At 43.7% G+C, this 24,589-nt stretch overlaps 1 protein-coding gene across 2 annotated transcripts in view; it reads left to right on the forward strand.

The window, feature by feature from the left end:
- Positions 1–21,770, forward strand: part of ETV4 (ETS variant transcription factor 4) — a 46,820-nt gene extending 25,050 nt beyond the window's left edge. The window contains exons 7-13 of one of the 2 annotated variants that reach the window (XM_081933546.1): positions 2,075–2,149; positions 4,165–4,415; positions 9,985–10,059; positions 12,195–12,263; positions 13,169–13,332; positions 14,552–14,653; positions 19,790–21,770. In XM_081933546.1, the coding sequence (XP_081789672.1) occupies positions 2,075–2,149; positions 4,165–4,415; positions 9,985–10,059; positions 12,195–12,263; positions 13,169–13,332; positions 14,552–14,653; positions 19,790–20,005 (952 nt within the window). In that variant the 3' untranslated portion in view covers positions 20,006–21,770. The remainder of the gene's footprint in view (positions 1–2,074; positions 2,150–4,164; positions 4,416–9,984; positions 10,060–12,194; positions 12,264–13,168; positions 13,333–14,551; positions 14,654–19,789) is intronic. The other variant, XM_081933547.1, reaches the window with a different exon arrangement.
- The last annotated feature ends 2,819 nt before the right edge of the window (positions 21,771–24,589 follow it).

Here is a 24,589-nt window from a genome sequence, read left to right on the forward strand (position 1 = left end):
CTTGGAAGTATTGAAGCGGAGGTCAAATGTCCATCTGGAGTGATGTTGCATTGGGCAAAGGAGATGGCTAGATGAACTCCAAGACGCATTCCAATGTTATGATTCTATGAAGATAATCAGAAGTAGCTCCTTATTGAATATGCAAATAATGCTAGTTGCCTTCATTCAGCAAGAAAACCAGAGGGGGTTAATATATGATAATATCAGGCTGGAAGAATGGAGAGACCCTGATTAATTGTGGCCTAAGAATCCTCAACACCAACTGTTCTGTTGTCCACTGTGACAAATTCTCCAGGATCTGCATTTCCAGGATTCACACTTTGGTTTATCTACTGCAAAGCCTTTTTCTTGGTTTGTTCTCTCTTTTTGATCCAGCTGGATCCAAACTTTGGACCTTTCCAGATTCCAGGAGTATATATGAGAACTCATAGACAAAAATGAGCAAGCCTCATCCTTACAACTCCCCTTTTCCACCTCTGAATTTAGCTGTAGGGGCAGCTGAGTTGGTTGGCTGGCATATTCTGGTTGTTTTCATCCAACGTGCTTAACCTATTTAATTTACTTTCCTAAATTAACCCATTTTCTAAATATGTTTGCCATGTTGAATCATAAATTATCAAGTGGATTCGGAAGCACAATAAGCCACCAAAATACATTGACAAAACCCTTTTAAAAAGTATGACCATGATGTCAAGCCTAGCTTAAAATACAGTTGTTGGGGAATTAATTTAATTTGGTTAAACATTTATCTTCTGTGTAATAATGCAAAAGGAGCAGATATGGGGGTGAATCTTCAAAGGACATACTCTTATGTACCAGGCAGTATCACACAGTGTTGTATATGATAGTGTAGGTGTCTAAAATAAATAAATAAAATTTGAAAAACAGCACCAAATGTTGGTGTTCCTGTCCAATCAGGTGTTTCCTCTTTGAAATACTACTGTGGATGATCTCTTATGTTTGTGTTAAGATGCTGGTGGGTGGAGATGATTGTTTCAGTCGGTCACTCTCCAATCTTAAATTTCTTGTTGATTCTTTGTTTCATTGACAAAGAATATCGGCCCTTTTGGCAGGTATGCAGTTTTAACGTAGATTCTTCCATTTCCTATGAACCAGGGAACAATCTGTCACTGAGTCATGCTATATTTCTTCATGCGTGGCATTGTAAAAAAAAAAAATGCCACGCATAAAAAATATTTCTGCCTCACCATTCATAAATTCTCCTTAATGGTTCTGACATTCCTTGAGCTGCTTTTTGCAACTTTCTGTTTTCTAGCCTTTGTTTGCCACATTTCAGTATCTCCTCTTCCCTCATTTTCCTCCCTTACACTCTCCACTTCCACATGCAGCGTCTTGGATTTGAATGCCATCTCCAAGCCCTTGTTTACCCCTCAAGTTCTCCTAGGTCCCTTTCAATTGTTTTCTTACCCCTGTTCCTTGTTATGTTTTTACCTATAGAGCTCTTTTCACTTCTCTCCCTCAGATATTCCCCCTCCTGAAGTCCGCATCGCATTTAAATTGTGCCATCCAATCTCTCTGCTCTCTTTTCTGTTTCACCTCCTTTAAAGCAGGAGCACCCAAGAATTTGTTCTTTTGATGAGTTGCCAATTAGAAGCCTATTTCTAAAAAAAAATAGGCCAGATCAGAAGATATCAAAAGGCAATTTTGGTTTAATTTACAATTTCATAGAATGAATATGATTCCTTCCCCTGTGGTTGTGTCCACATCCAAAGCTTTCAGTAGTCACACAAGTGCAGCTCTGCTTTAAAATCATCAGCACGGCTGGCTGTGGCTTAAGAATCATGTGGAGTCCTCAAATTTAGTATGTCTGACAAGAAAAGAAAGAAAAGTAGGAGACCAGAAAGAAAACCCTGCTCCCTCTCAAAAATATAGGTCATCAGTGCTTTTGTCTGACTGAAAAATAAAAGTCAAGTCTGAGTCGAGTTCTGAATAAATAACCTCTTCAGAGCCTACCTATTATGACACATCAGGGTTTTGCTGGGGAAAATGGGAAATACCAGCAGGAGGGAGAGGGATATATCTTGCTGCACCTGATGCTTGCACTTTTCTCTAGGCAAGATTCAAACAATGTGAGCCACCACGGCCCACTCCAGACAGCGCCTAGCCAGGCATACTGTATGGAACAAAGGTAAGTCAATGGACTGGGTGGATAAAATTTCTAATATCTCTCACTCTATCTGAAAGGTTTTAGGGCAGCTTAATACTCAGTTTGCTCTCTCAAAAAATGGCCTTGCAAGCAGAATAGAATAGAATCACAGAGTTGGAAGGGACCTTGGAGATCTTCTATTCCCACCCTCTGTTCAAGCAGGAAACCCTATACCCGGGATGGTGAACCTATGGCATGCGGAGCCATTTGTCAGGGCGTGCGAGGCGTTTTTTTTTTATTTATTTATTTTCAGTATTTCTAGACCGCCCCCTCTCCCCGAAGGGACTCGGGGCAGTGTACAGGTGTGTCATTAAAACGAATACAAAAAACGAATATCCCATACCCTTAAAAACAAATTAAACCTCATACAACTGTACAATAAGTAAAAATTAAAAATTAAATTAAAAACAACTAAAAGTATACCCCTAGAAAATTTTAAAAAATGCAGGCTTGAGGAACTAAAATTGGGAATTAGGAATTAGGCCAGGCCGGCTAGATTGACAGGTGTTGCCCTGTCAGCTGGTCAGCGTGCATGTGCATACTGGCCAGCTGAGGTCAGCCATTTTCAAAGTCATTTTTCGCCCTCCCCAAACTCCAGAGGCTTTATAGGAGCCTGGGGAGGGCGAAAACAGCCTCCCTCATGCCCCCCCCTGGAGCCCCGCTGGAGGCTTCAGGAGCTTACTTGAAGCCTCCGGAGCACAAAAAACCCGGCCCTAAGGGCAAACCGGAAGTTCAAGAATGGACTTCCGATTTGTTCGTATGGCCGGTTTAAGCCCACTGGAGCCTTCAGAGGCCTTCCGGAGGCTTCCCTGAAGGCTCCAGAGGACGAAAAAGAACCCAACGGACAAACTGGAAGCAGAAAAGGGGGGGGGGAGTATCTGTCATGCATGCTCTCTCTCTCTCTCTCTCTCTCTGTGTGTGTGTCATGCATTGCATTATGGGTGCAGCACACACGCGCACTACCCTCCTGTGCTCCCCCCCTTATGGCACGCGAGCCAAAAAAGGTTCGCCATCGCTGCCCTATATCATTTCAGACAAGTGGATGTCCAATATCTTCTTAAAAACTTCCATTGTTGGAGCTTCACAACTTCTGGAGGCAAGTTGTTTCACTGGTTAATTGTTCTAATTGTCAGGAAATGTCTTGGTTCTAGGTTGCATCTCTCCTTGATTAGTTTCCACCCATTGCTTCTCGCCCTGCTTTCAGATGCTTGAGAAAATAGCTTGACTCCCTCTTCTTTGTGAACAACTACTGAAATATTAGAACATCCCTAGTCCTTCTTTTCATTGAACAGCATTATGTTCAGCTGGTGCCTGGTTTTACATCATGGGTTAGGCTAAAATATGATTGCTTTTTTGAAGACTTGATGCTTGTTGGGCACAACAGGGTTGGTTGAATCAGTCAGCACCCATTGTAAATACTCATTCCCATGGCTCGGTAAAATAGGAGTTCAAGCTACTACAGAGTTGGTTCGGAGACCATCACTGCAATTTTTTAAACTTTACGAAATACACAGTGATCCAAGTGAGGAGTTGGTTTTACCACAGATGGAGACATTTTCCACTCTTCCTATCCTGGTTCTATCTTTGCTTCAAATATCATACATGGTGATGGTGAAGCAAAATAGAGACCACTCTTTACCCAATTAAACATCCAGTGGAGGGTACCACTCTTTATCCAATTAAACATCCAGTAGAGGGTATCACTCTTTACCCAATTAAACATCCAGTGGAGGGTACTAAATAAGCTACTGTGGTTAATAGTTCAACAGGATCCCATCATTTCAAGTGGCGTGTTGAAAGGGGATGATGGGAATTGTTTGGCTCAAACACCCGAAGTGTACTTTGCTTTGGTAAACTTGAGCATAACTTGATCCTGGACTCTTTTCAAAGGAATGTTGGGTCCCCCATACACTTCATGTACTGTAAGGGATGATTAAATGCCTGTTCTTTATTTGTCTGCCTGTACAACTGTATGACTTCTTCTGCATTCCTTCTAGTTCCTTGTACCAGCTACATGCTGAGACCAGCCAGTCCTTCTCTGCCCCCCATGCCTTGGTATCAGACAGCCCTTCCATTTATCAACGTCCATGGTCTGCCCCATGTTTGCCGTATCCCCCTCAGGGCTTCAAGCAGGAATTCCACGACCCCATGTATGAGCAAGTGAACATACTGGGAGACGTAGACAGTTCCCGGTATGCAACTGGCGTGGTGATAAAACAGGAGCGGATGGACTATGCTTTTGACACAGGTATAGTGCAAGAAAGTGGGAATGTAGTATGCATATATGTGTGTGCATGTTTAGGACTAGCATTAGTTCTTTGGACCAGGTTTATCTTTTTCCTGCTACAGAAATTTGCTTGGTCCAGCTATGCTGATCAACAATCAAAGCATTTGGGCTTACTTGGCATTACTCTTAATACTACCCCCCCCCCCAAAAGTGAAAAAGAAGAGTGGAGGCCTCAATACTGGTCCTGCCAAAATCTTGGATCCTTGCTGCTATTGAAAGATGCCATTTGTTGACTTCACTTATGGACATACCAAAACTGGGCACATAGAACAATACAATAATATAATACAATAGCAGAGTTGAAAGGGACCTTGGAGGTCTTCTAGTCCAACCCCCTGCCTAGGCAGGAAACCCTATACCATTTCAGACAAATGGCTATCCAATATCTTCTCAAAGACTTCCAGTGTTGGGGCATTCACAACTTCTGAAGGCAAGCTGTTCCACTGATTAATTGTTCTAACTGTCAGAAAATTTCTCCTCAGTTGCTTCTCTCCTTGATTAGTTTCCATCCATTGCTTCTTGTTCTACCCTCAGGTGCCTTGGAGAATAGTTTGACTCCCTCTTCTTTGTGGCAACCCCTGAGATATTGGAACACTGCTATCATGTCTCCCCTAGTCCTTCTTTCTATTAAACAAGACATACCCAGTTCCTGCAACCATTCTTCATATGTTTTAGTCTCCAGTCCCCTAATCATCTTTGTTGCTCTTCTCTGCACTCTTTCTAGAGTCTCCACATCTTTCCTACATCGTGGTGACCAAAACTGAATGCAGTATTCCAAGTGTGGCCTTACCAAGGCATTATAAAGTAGTATTAACACTTCATGTGATCTTGATTCTATCCCTCTGTTGATGCAGCCTAGAACTGTGTTGGCTTTTTTGGCAGCTGCTGCACACTGCTGGCTCATATTTAAATGGTTATCCACTAGGACTCCAAGATCCCTTTCACAGTTACTACTGTTGAGCAAGGTACCACCTATACTGTACCTGTGCATTTCGTTTTTGTTGCCTAAATGTAGAACCTTACTCTTTTCACCATTGCATTTCATTTTATTAGATAGTGCCCAATGTTCAAGTTTCTCAAGATCCTTCTGTATCTTTAGCCTATCTTCTGGAGTGTTGGCTATTCCTGCCAGCTTGGTGTCATTGGCAAATTTGATAAGTTCCCCATTTATTCCCTCATCCAAATCATTGATGAAGATGTTGAAGAGTAGTGGGCCCAAAACAGAGCCTTCCCTCCATGAAGATGCAGTTCCATTGAGGACTATACATTGAGTGCGGTTAGTCAGCTCTTTTCCAGTCCTCTGGTAGTTCCCCGGTGCTCCAGGATCTCTGAAAGATATAGTTCAGTGGTTCTGAGATCTCGTCTGCCAGTTCCTTCAGAACCCTGGGGTGCAATCCATCCGGTCCTGGTGATTTGAACTTGTCTAGGATAGACAGGTGCTCACTTACCATTTTCTTCCCTATTTCAACTTGTGTTCCTAATCTGATTTTTGTGGTGCTGTTTTTGATAGGTTGGACTGTTTTATCCCTTTGTGTAAAGACAGATGCAAAACATGAGTTAAATAGTTCTGCTTTCTCCCTGTTGCTTGTCACCTTCTTGCCACTTTCTCCCAGCAATGGACCAATTGTTTCCTTAACCTTTTTCTTGTTTTTAATATATTGGAAGAAGCTTTTTTGTTATTTTTTATTTTTGTGGCAAGCCTTTCTTCATTGTGAGCCTTAGCTTTCCTCACTTCATCTTTACAGGCTCGGACTATTTGCTTATATTCTGCCTTTCCACTTTTTATACTTAATCTTTTTTGTCTTTCAATTTGTCAGAGAGTTCTTTATGCAGCCATGTTGGTTTCTTTTGGAAGCTGTTATTTTTCTCCTTCATTGGTATTGTGCTAGACTGGGCTTTTGTAATCTCATTTTTCAAAATTTCCCAAGCTCCTTGAGGATTTTCATCCATGGAATTTTTCCCAAGCTCTCTCTAGGCTTATTGAAATTAGCTCTCTTAAAGTCCAAGACTCTAGTTTCACTTTGTTCTACTACTTGTGTTTGCATAATGTTCCAATATTGCACGGTTACATGTCCCCAGGGTTCCTGTGGCTTCAACACCTTCTATCATTTCCTCTCTGTTAGTGAGATTTAAGTCCAATATGGCTGATCCCCTTGTTCCCTTCTCTACTTTTTGGGAAACAAAGTTGTCTGCTAGGTTTGTTAGGAACCTGTTGGATCTTCCACTTGGTGCAGAGTTTGTTTCCCAGTTGATATCAGGGTAGTTAAAATCCCCCACTACTATTGTGGTGTGCTTCCTACATACTTTAGTTAGCTGACTAGCAAAAAGTTCATCTACTTCCTCTGCTTGGTTGGGTGGCCTGTAGTATAGACCTATGGCAATGTCATTCCCCCCCCCCCAACCTTTAATATTGACCCAAATATATTCAAGATAGTTCTCATCATTATTGTGCTCTATTTCTGTAGAGAGGTAATTATTTCTTATATATAGTGCAACTCCACCTCCTCTTTTATTTGGTCTATTTCTTTTAAATAATTTAAATCCTTCTAGCTGTATGTTTTATTTGTGGGTTTCATCCCACCAAGTTTCTGTAATGGCAACAATATTGCATCTGCCCTCTTTTACTTGAATTTCTTTTTTTTTTTTTGCATTTTTTCCCTTCAATTTTATTAACAAACATGTAAAATACACACACACACAAATCTTAGACATACACCATATTTACACAATGCAATACAAACAGGAGCTTCCTGTTGTTTCTAATAGCAATTATCAATCAATACCGCTCACTTTATATTATTTCCCCTTCTATTGTATTTCATTTGGATTTCACCATTCTTAATTCTCTTATTTTACTCATAACTATTATTTTTGAGTTTTGTTATATTCCTTTATTGATTCTTGTTTCTTTCCTCCATCCACCTATACCATTTATCCCATATCTGGTAGAATTCTGATTCTTCTTTTCCCTGAATTTCTTTAGTTAGTTTGTCCATTTCAGCACAATCCATAACCTTTCTTATTATTTCATCTTCGCTTGGAGTTAATTTGTTTTTCCATTTCTGGGCAAAGGCAATCCTTGCCGCCGTTATTATATGTAGTATTAAGTACTGGATTTCTTTTTTGTATTTTGCAGACATTATTCCTAATAAAAAAATTTCAGGTTTCCATTCTATTTTAACCCCTGTTATTGCCTCCAGCCAATTTTTGATCTTTTTCCAAAAAATTTTAGCCTCCTCACAGGTCCACCATAAATGGTAATATGTTCCGTGTATTGATTCGCATTTCCAACATTTTGGGGAGGTATTTGTTAAGATTTTAGCTAACCTTGTTGGTGCCAGGTGCCATCTATAAAACATTTTGTATTGGTCTTTTTACTTGAATTTCTAATTCGCCCTGTTTATTCCTCATACTCTGTGCATTGGTGTATAGACATTTAAGTCCATTTTGATTGACCCTGTGTTTACTGTCTACATAACCTGTGTTATGCCTGACTGCCAGATTTATATCTGTATGTAACAGTATTTCCCAATGATACATCCATCCAGAAACTCTGGGATTTAAACCAGCTTCCGCCAACCTCATGCATGCTAGAGGTGGGGGTCTACAATTCTTACCATCCCCATATTTTGGTAGGGAATGAGGACAATCATAATCCAGTGTATCTGGGAAGTGATCTGGACCTTTTTCTTCCATACAGTATTACTATTTTTGTGTATTCCCAATATATTCTATGTTACGTTCAGATTCTCTTTCATACACACTTAATTTTGTTATGAAAGTTTTATACCTAAATAAAAGAACAAAAATCATGCAGAGGGATGTTTGCTTCTGGTGTTATGTTCCCTTGCCATTGTGGTACAGCGGTCAGAACATTAATTCCATTGGCTGATCTTCGGCCTTAATTCAACTGGCTGATCTTGAAACCTCAGTAGGGTTCAATTGGTTTATATTTGGTTGGGGAAACCACCAGCTGTATAGCATAACTGACCAGTTTAACCAAAAAAAAAACCATGCAAAAGATTACAATGGGAAATCTCTTCCATAAGGCTGACAAGAAAACTGTATGGAGTTGAGCTTGATTCATGGGCAATCGCCCAATCCATTTAACTAACTTGCTGCGGCTTGGCAGGGGGGAAAAGTGCCAACATTTCTCCAGCTCGTGAGAAATTCTGTACGTTAAAATGTTTTAAGTTGCTTTCTTCCCCCTACACCCATTAAACTTCAAGTATGTCCCTTTTTCTTTTCTTTTACTACCACCCTTGCCTATATAAGAGAGATTTTTTTAATGGATTCCCTGACCTTTAAATGTTTGGAGAGAAAGAGGAAAAACTACTCTGTTCCCCAGGGCTGGCAAGGCGTTGCATAACCTTGAGTCTCTACCTTCCTGCTGGTTTGGCCCAGAGCCTGTCTCTGTGGCTGGCTGGAATGGAAAGGAATTTCATTCACAAAATGGATGCACAGGAACTGGACTCCGGCTGAGGAGTGTTGGGTTTCACTGCTCGTGCTCTCCTAGTGGTGCAACTGAAATCAGCCGGCAGGCTGGTAACGCAAGCCAAAGCTTGGCTCACTGCCCAGAGAAAGTGGGAGCATGTGCAGAAAATGACACCTGAAAACCTGGGAGGGAAGCATCCAACTGGCATTTGAAGTAGGAAAGCCTCTGGCTATCCAGGAGAAATGCACATCCTTCCTGACCCTTTTTATAGCTCCACATTTCCCCAGGGGCTGCCATTGGTGCCTTTCCTCATTTGCTTTTTCTCCTGCTGTAAACTTCTTAAAGTGTCAGCGATTAGGAAAAGAATAAGATTGCATTATCCCTGAGAACTGTCTTTTCAGGATTTAACCCATTAATACTGAATAAATGTTTACTTGCTTTTTTTTCCCTGCTGGGTAGATAAAATGGGTAGATAAAACTGTTAGGTGGAAATAAAAGTGTCCAGTGAATCATAGATTTGGCTATTGAAAGGTGTTTCTGTAAGTATGGATAATCCAAGACCCTCCAGATGTTGATAAACTACAATTCCCAGCATCCCTTATAGCAGGCTAGTTTAGGTGGAGTTTTTTAGAATAATGGTTCAGCGGCAATTGAAAGATCAGAAGATCTCCAGACCTTATAAGAAAGGCATGGTGTATTTCTCACATATACTGTAATTTATTTTAATCATTTTTATGTTTCGCTTTTTCCTTTAAAAACTCTTCTTCACTTAAACTAATAATATTCATTCATTCAAATCAGACAAATGTCAAATAAATTCTGAAAAATAAAAAGCTAGAGCAAAAAAAAAGCCTTCTAAAGAAAAACCATATCAAAATTGATCCTAAATATCTTAATGAGTATAAAGATGAGGATGAAAGTGGGCTCCAACAAGAGCATTCCTCAAATTAATTCATTTTGAATCTAATTCATATCCCATTTGTTTCCCAAAAATGGTATCCAATAATAGCATTGGCACCATCAGTAGTTATACATCTGAAACAAGGCCAACAAATCATATTTATTCCATGTTCGCTTTTTTTGTTTGAGTTACAGATGTGGCAGGTTGCCATTCAATGTATATGAATGCAGAAGGATTACCAAGTTGTTCCAGTTCTGAAGGTGTCTTAGGTGAGAAAAATAATCTTGGGATTCCTGGTAGATTTCATACAATTTTCTCTTTAAGGTGGTATTATTACTACTACTACTACTACTAGTAGTACTACTACTACTACTACTACTACTAATAATAATAATAATAAATAAATAAATAAATAAATGCCATTAAGGGCAAAATCGAAAAATCCTCTGATGACGCCAAATGCAGACTCTGCAAAGAAGTTGATGAAACTGTTGACCACATACTCAGCTGCTGTAAAAAAATTGTGCAGACTGATTATAAATTGCGGCACAATTCAGTAGCACAAATGATCCACTGGAATTTGTGCAAAAATTATAATATTAAAACAACAACAAACTGGTGGGAACATAGGCCTGAAAAAGTCACCGAAAATCAGATGGTCAAGATCCTATGGGATTTTCGTATACAAACAGACAAAATAATGGCGCATAACACACCACTGGTTGAGAAAAATAAGGTTACAATCATAGACATCGCAATACCAAGGGAAAGCAGGGTCCACGAGAAGGAACATGAAAAAATCGCGAAATACGAGGACCTAAAAATTGAAATTCAACGATTATGGCACAAACCAGCAGTGGTAACTCCAGTGGTAATTGGCACACTGGGTGCTATTCCAAAAGCACTGGAATTGCATTTAAAACAGATAAAACTTGACAAAATCACCATCAGTCGAATGCAAAAAGCTGCACTGCTTGGATCCGCAGGTATATTACGAAAATACATTACGACGTCCTAGGCCCCTGGGTGGGGCCCGACTAATAATCAATGCCAAATCCGGCGAAACAACTGGCCACTGTGATACAATTGTATAATAATAATAATAAACAATAGCTGCCTATTCCAGATCCTAAGGAAGGACCTGATAAGTGGATAAAATGCCAAATCCAATATAAACATCTGGCTGACTATGTGACCAATTATAATTTGCTGTGAATTGTTCTGGGAGTAGATATGGCTGCATGACTGGAGAGTGGGGACAATTTCCAGCTTCTATTATTTCTCAGAAAAAACTCCAGCACTTTTCACAGGAAAAATGTGAACTTATAAGATTCTTGTAAGAATTCTTAGTAGATACTGCTTTGATTGTTTGCATAGAAAAATCTGGAGTGCAGGAAGAAGCTATTTTGTAGGCTTAAGCTTTCCATTTATTTATTTATTTATTTATTATTTATTTATTTTTATATTTTTATTTTGACAACAAGTACAAGGAAACAAGTATGAAAACACATGAAAAAATGGCACAAATAAATGGATATAAATAAGCAGAACATAGCCATAAACACATAAAAAGAGTACATATAAATGGGGACAGTAGGACAGGGACGGTAGGCATGCTGGTGCACTTTTATCCTACAACAAGCAAGTAGAAGGTACAGCAGAGGCAAGTCAGTCTGAAAGAGTGCCACCCTGAAGGGTTCATAAAAGGGCTTGAATTTGCATCTGATTCTCAGACTCAGTCCTAGGATGCAAGGCAAGCACCTAAACAATCAGTTGCAAGAGCACATGGACCACATTATTCTTAGCATGGGGTTTCCTTCAGACTTTAAGAAGGAGCAAATATTCACACAAGAGGGTTGCATCAATAATATTCAAGTGTATTCAACACCAATGCTGACTTGTAGGTAGACATTCATTTTGAAGAGATACTGATTGGTTTTTGCTTATTGACTTACTGCTAGTTAGAATGAACAATCAATGGACTTGGGATGTGTGTTATAAGAAGCAGATTTGTACTTTTAGGAAAGAGACAATTCTCCCCAGTCTGGTTTCAGCCATAGTATCTATAAAGCATCACCTCCCCATCTCCCCACTCACAACTAAACAAGGAAAAAACAAGCACACCTACTGAATATACAGCCGTCTTAACGTCCGGGTGAATAATTCGTAGAATTAACACCATTAACAATGGAAGGTTTTTTAATGATAAGAAAGTCTCACATGGTTAAGTCTAGCTAATCGAAAGCCTAAGGAGTCACAGTAATTGTGTGATTAGTCGTATTAATCCTTGGAAGAATTTTGGTACTTAATCTCTGAATGTCAATGACTTACATGTATCTAGAAGAAATGCAGATCAGATTCTTGATATTTACCTGTTGTTCTTTGGTTGTTGTTTTTTTGGCAGGCTATGGTTATGAGAGACAAATGCGACCATTTGCAGAAGATGTTTGTGTTGTTCCTGAGAGGTTTGAAGGTCAGAAACAATAGAATTTGGCTTTAGTTCCCTTAATAGCCAAGCTACCCAATCTTCCAGTTGAATATTTGAACTAAGAGTACACCTTTAATAAATGTAGCATTCCCTTAAGCCAGTGGTTCTCAACGTGTGCTCCACAGACCCCTGGGGTCAGCAATGTCATCGCAGGAGATCTGCGAAGGCTTCAAGAAATATTATGATTTAAATCTTGTCTTGGGAGTCCGTGGTCATGGTCTGTGACTACAAAAGATATTTAAACGGGGTCCGTGGTGAAAAAAAGGTTGAGAACCAACGGCCTAACCAAGTATACACCCCGCTGTGTCTCCAACCCACAGGCTGACACTACATTTGTTTTTGTATCTTTGAAAATTTGGGGGTTCACTTGCTGACATTTCTATATCACGGATGTCAAACTCTGCGTCATGTTTCCATCACGTGATATTTTACGAAGTCCATTCGCGGAGCTGGGGTGGGCGTGGTCTGCGCATGATGCATCCAGCCCGCAGCCTGCCAGTTAGACACCCCTGCTCAACATGCCTTTTTGTAATTCCACTTAAGTTTCCTCATAGATGGTGTGATAATAAAGGAGAAATACTTTGAAATATAGCAGCTTCCCCAAATTAATGGGATTGTAATTTCCATATTTCTAACTATTCTCTGGCCAGTTTGTTAGGAACACTGGGAATTGTCATCTCAGTATTCCTGGAGAGCAAAAGGCTGGAGAAAGCTGGTAGGTACAATAGAGTCCAATTGTTTTTTTGCCTGTAGAGGAAGCAAAATGTAGAAGTTTGATTTCAGGATATGACATTGGTCCTCCCTGTGAATTTTCGCCAGAAAATGCAAGGGTTTTTAAAAATCAATTTCTTTCTTCCCTTTTATTGTACTGTATATGTTGCACTTAATAGGGGATATTAAGCAAGAAGGATACCGTGAGGGCCCACCTTATCAACGGCGTGGGTCGCTGCAGCTTTGGCAGTTCCTGGTGGCTTTGCTGGATGATCCAAGCAATTCCCATTTTATTGCCTGGACGGGTCGAGGAATGGAATTCAAACTCATTGAACCAGAAGAGGTCAGATTTTCTGTTACTTTTTTTTAAATTGAAAAGTATTTTATATCACACTTCATTGATTGTGGATTACAGGGACCTAGTTAAAACCATATCTGACCTTGGAATATTAAGCGTGGCAGGCACTGACCTTCTAAAATTGTCAAACTATACTGTGATGGAAAAAGAGTACAGGTTTATTTGCTAATTGCATTATCAGCTCAATGGCCACATATGGGCTATAGGCTCAGAAAAAGTTGCACATATCTAACTTTCTAATTGAACAAAACCAACTTCGGAACCCCACAAAAATGCAGTTGTTAGAAAGAGGAGGGTATTCTGAACTAAAAAGTAGATTTGTGTACTTAACTCTTTAATGCAAATGTTCTGCGCAAACTTATATATAAACATGAAGCCAGTTATAAACTAATGTTAAGTTTCTCAAGTTACTACTTCAGTCGCAATTCAAGCCTATACAGCAGTGATGGCAAACCTTTTTCTTACCTCCCACCCTCGCGAATGTGCGCACAACCCCTCCCTGGGCTCTGGAGGCTTTCCTGAAGGAGAAATTTTCATCCTTCCCAGCTTCAGGAAAGCCTACAGAGGCTGGGAAGAGTGAAAAATGGCCCCAACAGCCCAACCAGAAGTTCGGAAATGATGCATTTCCGGCTTCCGCAGGGCCTCCAGGGAGCTGGCCTCCCTCCAGCCCTCCTGAAGGGCGAAAAATCAGCTGGCCAGCATGCGCCAGTAAATATGGTTCCTCGTGCCACCTGTGGCACACGTGCCATAGGTTCGCCATCACAGCTATACAGTATATAAGTTCAAAGTATAGAGCAAAAAAATCATTATATTGGAGAAGTTTATTTATAAAAACTGCTAATTCCGAAGTTTTTTTTTCTCTAAAAGGCTACTGGACTTTCTTTGAAAACCTTTTGCTTCTAGAAGCTTCTTGGGTGAGAAGTGAAATGTTTTCAAAGAAAATACCAAGGAAATCCAGCTGCCTTTGGGACAACCATGACCTGGATAATTGAGAATCTCCACAGACAAAAGTGCTAATATTGGGGAATGTATATAAAAGTGGATATACTGGAAGAAATGTGCGCAGAATTGTCTTATCAATTGTCATTTGAATTTTTAAGAGAAATTGCCTGAATGTGAATATAAATTTTTGGTTTGTCTCTCTAAGACTTGGTCCCAGTTTCTTTGCATGTAAATGTGACCTCACTCTGAATTGGCCCTGCAGGTGGCACGACTTTGGGGCATTCAGAAGAATCGTCCGGCTATGAATTATGACAAGTTGAGTCGTTCCCTTCGTTACTATTATGAAAAAGGCATTATGCAAAAGGTTGGTCTGGAGCTTGCACGCTTGGCACATGCCATTTAAATTTGGGAAGGTGGGCACTCATCTGTCAATGAACTGCCAGAATTGTTCATTGTTCAATTGTTAATCTCTCATTAACAATTTCTAGTTGGGGCATTATGAACACAGATGATCTTCATTTAAATATCTATTTATTGTTTTTATTCAATACTTTGGGTACGGCTGCATATTTTCCAGTAGAGTAGAGGGAGGGGTCACATGAGGGTTTTGTCACAGCCTGATTTGTCCAGTAGAGTGAGGGAAATTCTTCAATCTTCCTCCTTTCCCATTGGCTCCCAGTTTCCTCTCAGTCTTTTGGTCCAAGCACTGTGTATTTTTGGCTCCTAGGTAGAAAAAGTTGTTTTTTAAAAATTTAATCTGATCTTACTAACGCAATTCGGTTGTAATCGGATATTTTAAATTCTAAATTCAGAGGCTGCGGCCCAGGAGACAGTCTCCCTGTCCGGGCGGTTGGGGACGGCCCTGGGGGGGCAATCCTCCCCCCCCCTCCGTGGGCCCAGAGTCCAAACCGGTCCCCGGGTGTGTGGGGGTGTCGGCCTCTAAAAGGCAGCCTTGGGGCCTGCAGGGCCACGTCTAAAATAGCCTGCAGGCGCCGCGGAAGCGCGCGAAGAGCCCATTCTTGCCGCTCGAATTGAAATAACTGCTGAGTCAGCCGCGCTGCTCCCGGCTGTTACAGGACCACAGCAGCAAGTTGGAAGCCTACAGGGGCTCGGAGAGATCAGCAGAAGCCCCTGCAGATTTATAGGAGCCGCGGCGCTTTAAATTCAAGGCGCGGCGTCCTAAGCAAGCTGCGGCAACACAGTTAATTCCGGTGGCCATTTTTGAAGAGCGCCTTGATGCAGAAAGAGCTTCAGCAGTTGGAAATCAGAACGGAGCCTCAGCTTTCTGCAAAGTAATTTGGACACGTGAGTGGGGCGATGGCGGCTCAGCCTGCAGCAGGCTCTTCGCAGGCTCCAGAGGAGGCCCTTATGGAGGGTGGAGAGGCCCAGTTGACCAGGACCAGAACCAGGACTGTTACATCCAGGCCTCAGGCTACCCAGCGTCCTTCTAGAGCAACAACTAGAGATGAGTTGAGGAGACAAAAGGCCTTAGACAAGGCTGTGGCCAGGGCAGAGAAGCAGGCACAGGCTTCCAGGCCCAGATCTAGATCCAGATCCCCAATCAGGCTCTTCCCCTAGGGGGTTCAGTCCATCTTCTCCTTCGGTCTCCCTGGTTAGGTCACCTAGGGGTCCCAGGATGGCAGTATCTCCTTCCCCCCCAGCCTCCCCAGATCCAGCTGGAAGGGAGGAGGTGGATCCACTAGAGGGTTCTTCCAGATCCTTTCATCGTACAACCAGATTAGCTCCTCAGGATCCTGGTCCCTTCCAGGAGGACCTTGACGATCTAGAACGTTTGCCTGAAAACATTAAGAGGCTTATTTTGGCTGCCATTTCTCGGGGCATCGCACAGAGGGATAGGGCCCCCCGTCCCAGGGCTTCGGGGCTACTCAGACACCACCTCTCCAGAGCCTCGTCCCCGTCAGTTGTGAGCGAGGGCTCCACCCGAGGGGAAGATAATTACAATGACATGGGGTTTTCTGAGGATGAGGATTCCGCACTCCCTGGATCCTCCCTCATCCTCGGCCTTGCTTCCATCAGCAATGTTTAAACCTCTCTTGCACAAAGCAAGGAAGACAACTAAGCTGGGGACTGGGGACCCCACAGTTCCCCCCCCCCCAGGGATCCCGACATGGTGATGTTCTCTCATACAGCCATACAGCCTCTCCCTTGTTCTTGGAGTTTGTCAAAAACCAGTGGGCACGCCCCTCTAATTTTTCTAACCCAGGCAGTAACGATCGCCGCTTCTACAATGTAGAACAGGCCTTCGCCCAGGCGCTCCAACTTCCCAATATTGACACCCCTATAGCAACCCCCTATTCAGAGCCGAACCTCTTTGGGGAGGCCCTGGATCCAATATTAATTGAAAACAAGACAAAAAGAAGGTCCTTCCTTCCAATGCCAAGAAAGTGCCCGGCCTCTTACCGCAGATCATCCTTCAGGGCTCCCGAGCAGGACCATCAGCAGAGATACAATTCCTATAGATCGGATAGGCAGTACTTTCGTCCCTTTTATCAGGACTGCAACAGGTTCCAAGGTCAGTCCCGATGGCCTTTTCATGGAGGGGGCAGCCGCCCCTTCCGCAGGGGGAAGTGACTCAAACCGGTCTCTTGCCATAGGCGGCCGTCTGGCAAGTTATGCAGATCAGTGGGATGGGATCACCTCTGATGCATGGGTCAGGGCCACCGTTTGACATGGCCTTCGGCTAGAGTTCCTCTCCACCCCCACCCCCCCGAGGCTCTTCAGAACGTTCTCTCCCTCCCGGGATCCGGAACGCCGGCGCCTGATGGATCTCACCATAACACATCTTCTAGAGATCCAGGCGATAGAACCCGTACCACCCACGGAGCGCGGGTGAGGCCACTACTCCAACTTGTTCGTGGTCCCGAAGAGTTCGGGGAGCTGGAGGGCGATTCTGGACCTCAAGCACCTAAACCAGTACCTGGTTACAGACAGTTCAAAATGTCTTCCCTGAAGTCCATCCTCCAGGGCATCCACCGGGGAGACTATCTGGCATCAATAGACCTGACCGAGGCCTATCTCCATATTCCCATCCTTCCGTCACATCGCAGGTATCTGAGCTTCTTCACGGGGACCTCCACTTCCAGTACCGGGCCCTCCCGTTTGGGTCGGCCTCGGCGCCCCGCACATTCACAAAGGTCCTGGTGCCGTTGGTGGCTCACCTGCACACAGTACCGGTGAGACTCCAATGCTACCTAGATGACGTCCTAGTCCAGGCCAGTTCCCGTCCTCTAGCGTTAGCCAACCTCCAGCCCACCATCCAATGCCTACAGTCCCTGGAGTTCTCTGTGAATTTCACCAAAAGTCACCTTTCCCCATCCACGCGAATCCTTCACCTAGGGACAGTGATAGATTCAGTGTCAGGCATCGTCCAGCTCTCCCCAGATCGGTTGGCCAGCCTCCGACGTCTGGCGGCCACGGTCAGAAGAAATCGGTTAGTTTCCATCCTGACCTTGTCTCAGCTACTTGGCAAGATGGTGTCATGCATCGGGATAGTTCCGTGGGCCCATCTCCACCTGCGAGCTCTCCAGTGGTCCTTGATCCCCATCCAGAAGAAGAGGATGAGAAACTCCCCCCAGTCCATCCGTCTTCCAGCAGAGGTCCGGATGTCCATCCAGTAGTGGCTGTCACCGGCGCTACAACAAGGTTGCTCGTTCTGGGAGCTGGACAGAGTGACCGTAATGACGGACTCCAGCCTTTTCGGTTGGGAGCCCTCATGGGTTCCAGGATGGCACAGGGCCGTTGGTCCGCCTCAGATCTCAGGCACAACATCAACTGGCTGGAGCTGAGGGCGGCGCATTTGGCCCTCCGACAGTTCAAGGACCTGATCCAAGGGTGACATGTACTACTGCTGACGGACAATGTCACCGCGAAGGCACACATCAATCGCCAGGGGGGCACTCACTCCCGGGCTCTCCGGCTGGAGCTCTGAGGATAGGCTCCTGGGCAGAGAAACATCTCGCTTCCCTGGTCTCGGAACACATCTCGGGGGAGTCCAACCACCAGGCGGACTGGTTGAGCTGAGCGACCCTCGACAATGGCGAATGGCAGCTGTTACCCGAACTGTTCCAGAAGATTTGCCAGAGGTTCGTTACTCCACAAGTAGACTTGTTTGCCATGCCTGCCAACACGCAGCTGCCGAGGTTCTTCTCCCGGTTCCAGATACGCACAGCAGAGGGCACGGGTCCCTGGGTTTTCTTGTTTTTGACTACAGATGCGGAACTTCGACATCGAGGAAACTGGGAGCCAATGGGAAAGGAGGAAGATTGAAGAATTTCCCTCAGTCTACTGGACCAATCAGGCTGTGACAAAACCCTCATGTGACCCCTCCCTCTACTCTACTTAAAAGACACGTTCAGGTAAGACCAACGTTTTTTTTTTGTGCCAAGAGAATAACATTGGTTATTGGATTAAAAATACAAGAGAAAGTGGGAATGGAACATTTTACAATCTAAGTGGGCTTAAATTTGAAGGGAAGGGCCACCAGCAATGCAAAATTCTAACACTTTAGTAATAAGGCTAGGACTAGGTCTTCGTGTGTAGGAAGGTCAAGAGATCTGTCTCATATAGCACCATGAACTGGGGCTCAATCAAAACAGAATAATTGTCTCAAGGGTACAGGAAGATATAATGAAGCATTGTCCTTTTTTATATTGGAGTGTTTGTTTTAATAAATTTGTTGATCCTCTTGGATTTTATTCCATTAAAAAAAAACTTTTTCATGAGGGTTATAAACCTACATTTAAAAAAAACCTGTTTGAGCATCTTTCCATCTTGATTGTTTCTTTAATTGTTACAAATGCTGACAGCAAAGCTATGATCTCCATATTATATTGCATTTTGTGTGTGCATGCGTGCATGCATGCATGCACACACCTTTGAATCAATGTTGATTCTTAAAACTGCCTGCATAAGTTGCTACAGTTTTCCTGGTGAGATTTCAGAACTGGTTTGCCATTGCTTTCTTCCTAGGGCTGGGAAAGTGTGATTGGACTGTATTTCAACATACTAGGCATAAAGCCAACTTGGATTACCAACCTCCTATACACGCATATTTTGATTTTGATTGAATTGACTGTGTTCACAGTCTTTATATGTTATTTTAGGAACATAAATAGTTTATATGCTTTTCTTCTGCTTTAATCAGAGTATCAGAATTCGGAAAAACATTGACTAGAATGGCTTATAGGCCATGTAAAATTAATTTTAAAATGCAGACATAAAGTTAAAGTTAAAAAATACATAATTTAAATGTGCATTTCCAGTATTTTCTTCCCGGGACTTATGCCACATTTTTGGAAAACACCTGGTTTGCTATGAAGCCAAATTAAGCTTCTGAGAAATGGCAGCATAGAGGTTGAATGAAGAAGCAACCTAAGACACTTGTCACTTCTGGGGACATCTATGTGTGATGGGGGGGGGGATTTGCCAAAAACCGAACAGCTGCTGTAGTGCTTGTGTTTTTCTCCTTTCTGTGACATAGGTGGCTGGTGAGCGTTATGTGTACAAGTTTGTCTGTGAGCCTGAAGTGCTGTTCTCCCTTGCTTTTCCTGACAATCAGCGTCCATCTCTGAAGGCTGAATTGGAGTGGCATGTCAGTGAGGAAGACACAGTGCCTTTGTCACACTTGGATGAAAATGCTGCCTACCTGCCAGATCTGGGAGGTGCCCAGCCTTATGGGAAAAGCTGCACATACTAGCCAACAGTAGAATGGACTAATCACATCTGGGAGAGTTGTGTGTGTATGTATCTGTATATATTTATACATAAATAAATAAATAAATATATATATATATATATAAATATATTTCTCAAAGTTTGAGAGTTCAATCCTAGGGAGCCGCAGATATTTCTCTCCTAGGGCGTAAAGAAAAAAATATCTGCTGTGAACTCTGCATGGCATCAAAAAGAGCGTCCGGCCAGTAAATGCTCAGATCAATCCAGTTGCCCTGACTCTATCCCGAATTAAGGGATTACAGGGTCGATAAAAGGGAGGTGTTTTTTCCCCCTCAGTTATCAATATAGAATGTGTCCTTGGAAGCAAAATCAGAAGCCTTGGAAGAAAAGCAGCAGGGTCTGCCACTTTGAGAGCAAAGTTGGGATTTGGGTTCAAATCCTGCCTTAATCATAGACTCCTTGAATGAATGTGAGGCAATTCTCAAGGAGGGGCAACCTACCTCACAGGGATGTTGTGAGAACAAATAAGATAAAGATTGTAAAATGCTTTGTATATTTGCCTTTTTATTTTAAGGGATATCTTGGTTTAACAATAACTAAATGAAACCTAAGGGAAAGACAAGGTCTCTCTGGTTTTAAATGGAAGATTTTCCTTGCTCGGGGCAGATGGAATATGTACACTCCAAACTCAAAATGATTTCTTGGCAGCTGGATGATGGATTGTAGACTTCTTTGCAGGGGATAAATGATATCAGAAAGAGTAAGCTTACCCATCATGATGCCAAGTGCTCAAGAGAGAAAAGTTGGCAAAGAATTACCCTTTTAATGTCCTGCAAGAACAATAAAACAATTGCTGCAGCTTAACCTGTACCTAGGCCCTAGGTCAGTGATGGCGAACCTATGGCACCATTTGTCAGGGCACGTGAGGCGCTGGCCAGCTGAGTTCACCCTTTTTTAAAGCCCTCCGTAGGTTCCAGAGGCTTTATAGAAGCCTGGGGGAGGGGGAAGAGCCTCCCCCCTCCCCGAGAGGCCCTCCGGAGGCTTCATGAGCTTCCCTGAAGCCTCCGGAGCGCAAAAACCCGGCCCTACGGGCAAATCGGAAATTTGGGAACGTACTTCCTGTTTGCTCGGAGGGTCGTTTTGATTGCTTTGGAGGCTTCAAGGAAGCCTCTTGAAGGTCCCTGAAGCCTCCAGAGGGGAGGGCGGGGGAGGCTGTTTTCGCCCTCCCCATGCTCCTATAAAGCCTCTGGAGCCTGGGGAGGGCGAAAAAAGCATGCAAAAATATGGGGGGGTGTCGCCTGTAGTGCGCGCATGTGCACTGGGGGTTGCACATTGCATTATGCGTGCGGCACACCTGCACACGACCCCACTGCGCTCCCCCCACTTATGGCACATGAGCCAAAAGGTTCGCCACCGCTGCCCTAGGTACTGTGCCTTATTGTGCCTAATGATTAATTCATGCAGAGTATCCACTGAGAAGTATGTAAGCCTTACGTGCAACTAGGTTTTCTTGAGCCCTTCCTGCACATTTATTTTCTTGCATTTGCTTTACATTTCAATCCTGGCACTTCCATCTTTGTGTGATGGCTTCCAACACATGTTAATATTGATGCCTCTTGCTCATTTGATGCTTGGTGTTATGTATCATACTTTCCCCTCTGGTCCATTTCGCTCGACGCTGATTGGTTGACTGTTTGACAGCCAGCATATATAAAGGGCTGTCAAAAAGGGCTCAGCTGTTGCCAGTTAGCTGAGACGCGCGAAATGTGAAGTGCCACATTTGGCAACCTGTTAGCAATAAACTGTTAGCATTTGTTAAGTCATGGCTCGCCTCCGTTTGTCCCCCGTATTCTAACAGCTAGAACATTGGTGACGAGGGTGGGATCAACAGGCGGAGCCCAGGCAGAGCTGTGAAAAGTCACTAACCTACGAGCTAAGTCACTGAGAGCTGAATTCCCTCAGGGAATCACTTGACGAGAGGTCGAGTAAGTCACTTGCCTACGAAGACTGCCTCTGGTTAATCCACGAAGAAAGAAGTTACCTCAGAGATGGCCTCAATGAACACACTAGCCACTTTTAACGCGACCACAGAGACTTGGGGCTCCTATATTTCCTGTTTTGAGTGTTTTTTAGAAGCCAATGGCTTTACAGACCTAACTGAACAGCGGAAAAAGGCATGTTTTTTAAATTTATGTAGTACGGAGATGTTTAATCTTGTGGAGACCCTGGTTGCCCCGCACTCCATCCACAATGTGACCTGGGATGTTTTAATGTCCAAGTTAAAAAATCATTACGCCTCAGCGCTGTCCCGCACAACGCGCAGATTTGCCTTTTATACAAGGGTTCAGCTTGAGGGAGAGTCAATAAAGACTATGTGGCTGCTTTACAAGCCGCAGCTGTTCATTGTAGATTCAAAGATTTAGATGAAGCCCTGACAGACCAGATTGGGGGGCGGGGTTTGAGACTTCCGCATACAACGCCGCCTGCTGGCCAAACCTGAACTCGACTTACAGACACCCTGGATGAAGCCAGAGCAGTAGAGCTGTCAATGAAATCTACAGAGGAAATCCAGAGATTCGTGAGACCACAACCCGCAGATAAGACTACCAAGGTACACTATGATGACGTTATCGAGGACGCTGGGCCCACCGGGAATGACAAAGTACATCGCCTAAGGGGTGAGCAATCCAAAGGTCGGCAGGGTAAAGCCATGTCCCGAACAAATTGCCCAGGGTGTGGGGGTAGGAATGATAGAGCGGACTGCCGTTTTAAAAATGCGTCCTGCCTCCGTTGTAGAAAAAAGGGCCATTTAGCGAGGGTTTGTAGGGCAGCTGCGCCTTGCGCAAGTGCTTTAGAAGGGAACTCTCCCAGCACCAGCCAGGGTTTCAAAAAACCCTCCAATTTTGGTAGGAACGCAGGGTTCAGGAAGCAGGATTCCTGTTTTGCAGTCAATGAAGACAGAGATGAATCTGAAGTAGATCAGATTGTCCATACCCCGAGAGGAAAAATATTCCTCACCGTTAGACTGGAGGGCAAACCCTGTCAGATGGAGGTAGACACTGGCTCAGCCGTGTCTATTATATCGTGGGCAGGCATTAAGAGACTTGTGCCTGACATCTCCCAAGCGAGATTGAAATTGTGCCCATTAAAGTTGAGGGATATTCAGGGAAATCCCATTCCAGTGCTGGGAAAGTTTTTCTGTAGGGAGTCCTTTAAACAATATCATAAGAGGCTTCCTCTTATTGTAGTCAAGGGTCCCAGGCCCAGCTTGTTAGGTTTGGAATGGTTTGAAGCCCTGGGTCTGGCCATAACGGGAATAGATCAGGTTCAGACCACTCCATACCTTGACATGCTGATCAAAGAATTTCCCCAAGTTTTCGGGAAAGGATTGGGAAAATACACAGGCACCCCCATCTCTTTTAGCCTAGACCCCCAGGTACCACCACGGCGTTTGAAGCCGTGTGGGGTACCATTTGCATTAAAACCCAAAGTAGACGCAGAAATAGACAGGTTATTGGCCCAAGGGGTGTTTGAGCCTATTGACCATGCCCGTTGGAAAACTCCCATTGTCACACCAGTTAAGCATGATGGCTCTGTGCGCATCTGCGCTGACTTTAAGTGCACTTTGAACCATGCTTTGCAGCAGAGCGTGTACCCCATGCCCGTGGTGCAGCATTTGCTGCACTCCCTGGGTCAGGGAACCATATTTGCGAAGCTTGACCTAGCTCAGGCATATCAGCAGTTGCCTGTGGATGAGGTGACTGCTGAAGCCCAGACTATAGTTACACATAGGGGCGCGTTTAAGTGCAACTGTTTACAATTTGCGGTTAGCGTAGCGCCTGGACTTTTTCAGAATTTAATGGAACGGCTGCTACAGGGGATACCAGGCGTCATTCCCTATTTTGACAACGTCCTGGTATCAGCCCGCTCCCTATCCAACCTCCTGTCCCAATTGCGAACTGTACTTCGGCGTTTCCGTGGTGCTGGATTAAAACTTAAAATGACCAAGTGCCAGATTGCAGTTCCCCAAGTTGAATTTTTGGGTTTCTTAGTAGACAAGAAAGGCATTCATCTGACCCCTGAGAAAGTGCGGGCTATTAGTCAGGCTCCCCCGCCTACCACCAAAGCCGAGCTTCAGACTTTCCAGGGTCTGCTCAATTTTTATAATATTTTCCTGCCTCACAAGGCGTCTGTTGTGGAACCCCTGCACAGACTACTAGACCGCTCAGCGAAGTGGGTTTGGGGCAAGAAGGAAGCCACAGCTTTTGACAATGTAAATTTTTTTTTAACATCTGAGAGTGTCCTGCACCAATACGATGAATCGCTCCCTGTGATTCTGACTTGTGACGCGTCTCCTTATGGCGTTGGTGCAGTCTTGAGCCACTGTCTGCAGTCAGGACTAGAAGCCCCTGTGGCATTTTTCTCTCGCACTCTGTCCTCGCCCAAAAGGAACCATAGCCAGCTTGATCGGGAAGCCTTGGCTATAGTAGCCGGGGTGAAGCGTTTCCATTCTTATCTCTATCGCCGTCATTTTCATATAGTGACAGACCATAAGCCCCTCCTGGGCATCATCGCTGGAGACAGGCAAACGCCCCAAATTCTATCT

Source organism: Natrix helvetica, assembly GCF_964273705.1.
Source record: "Natrix helvetica genome assembly, chromosome: Z".
Lineage (NCBI taxonomy): Eukaryota > Metazoa > Chordata > Lepidosauria > Squamata > Natricidae > Natrix > Natrix helvetica.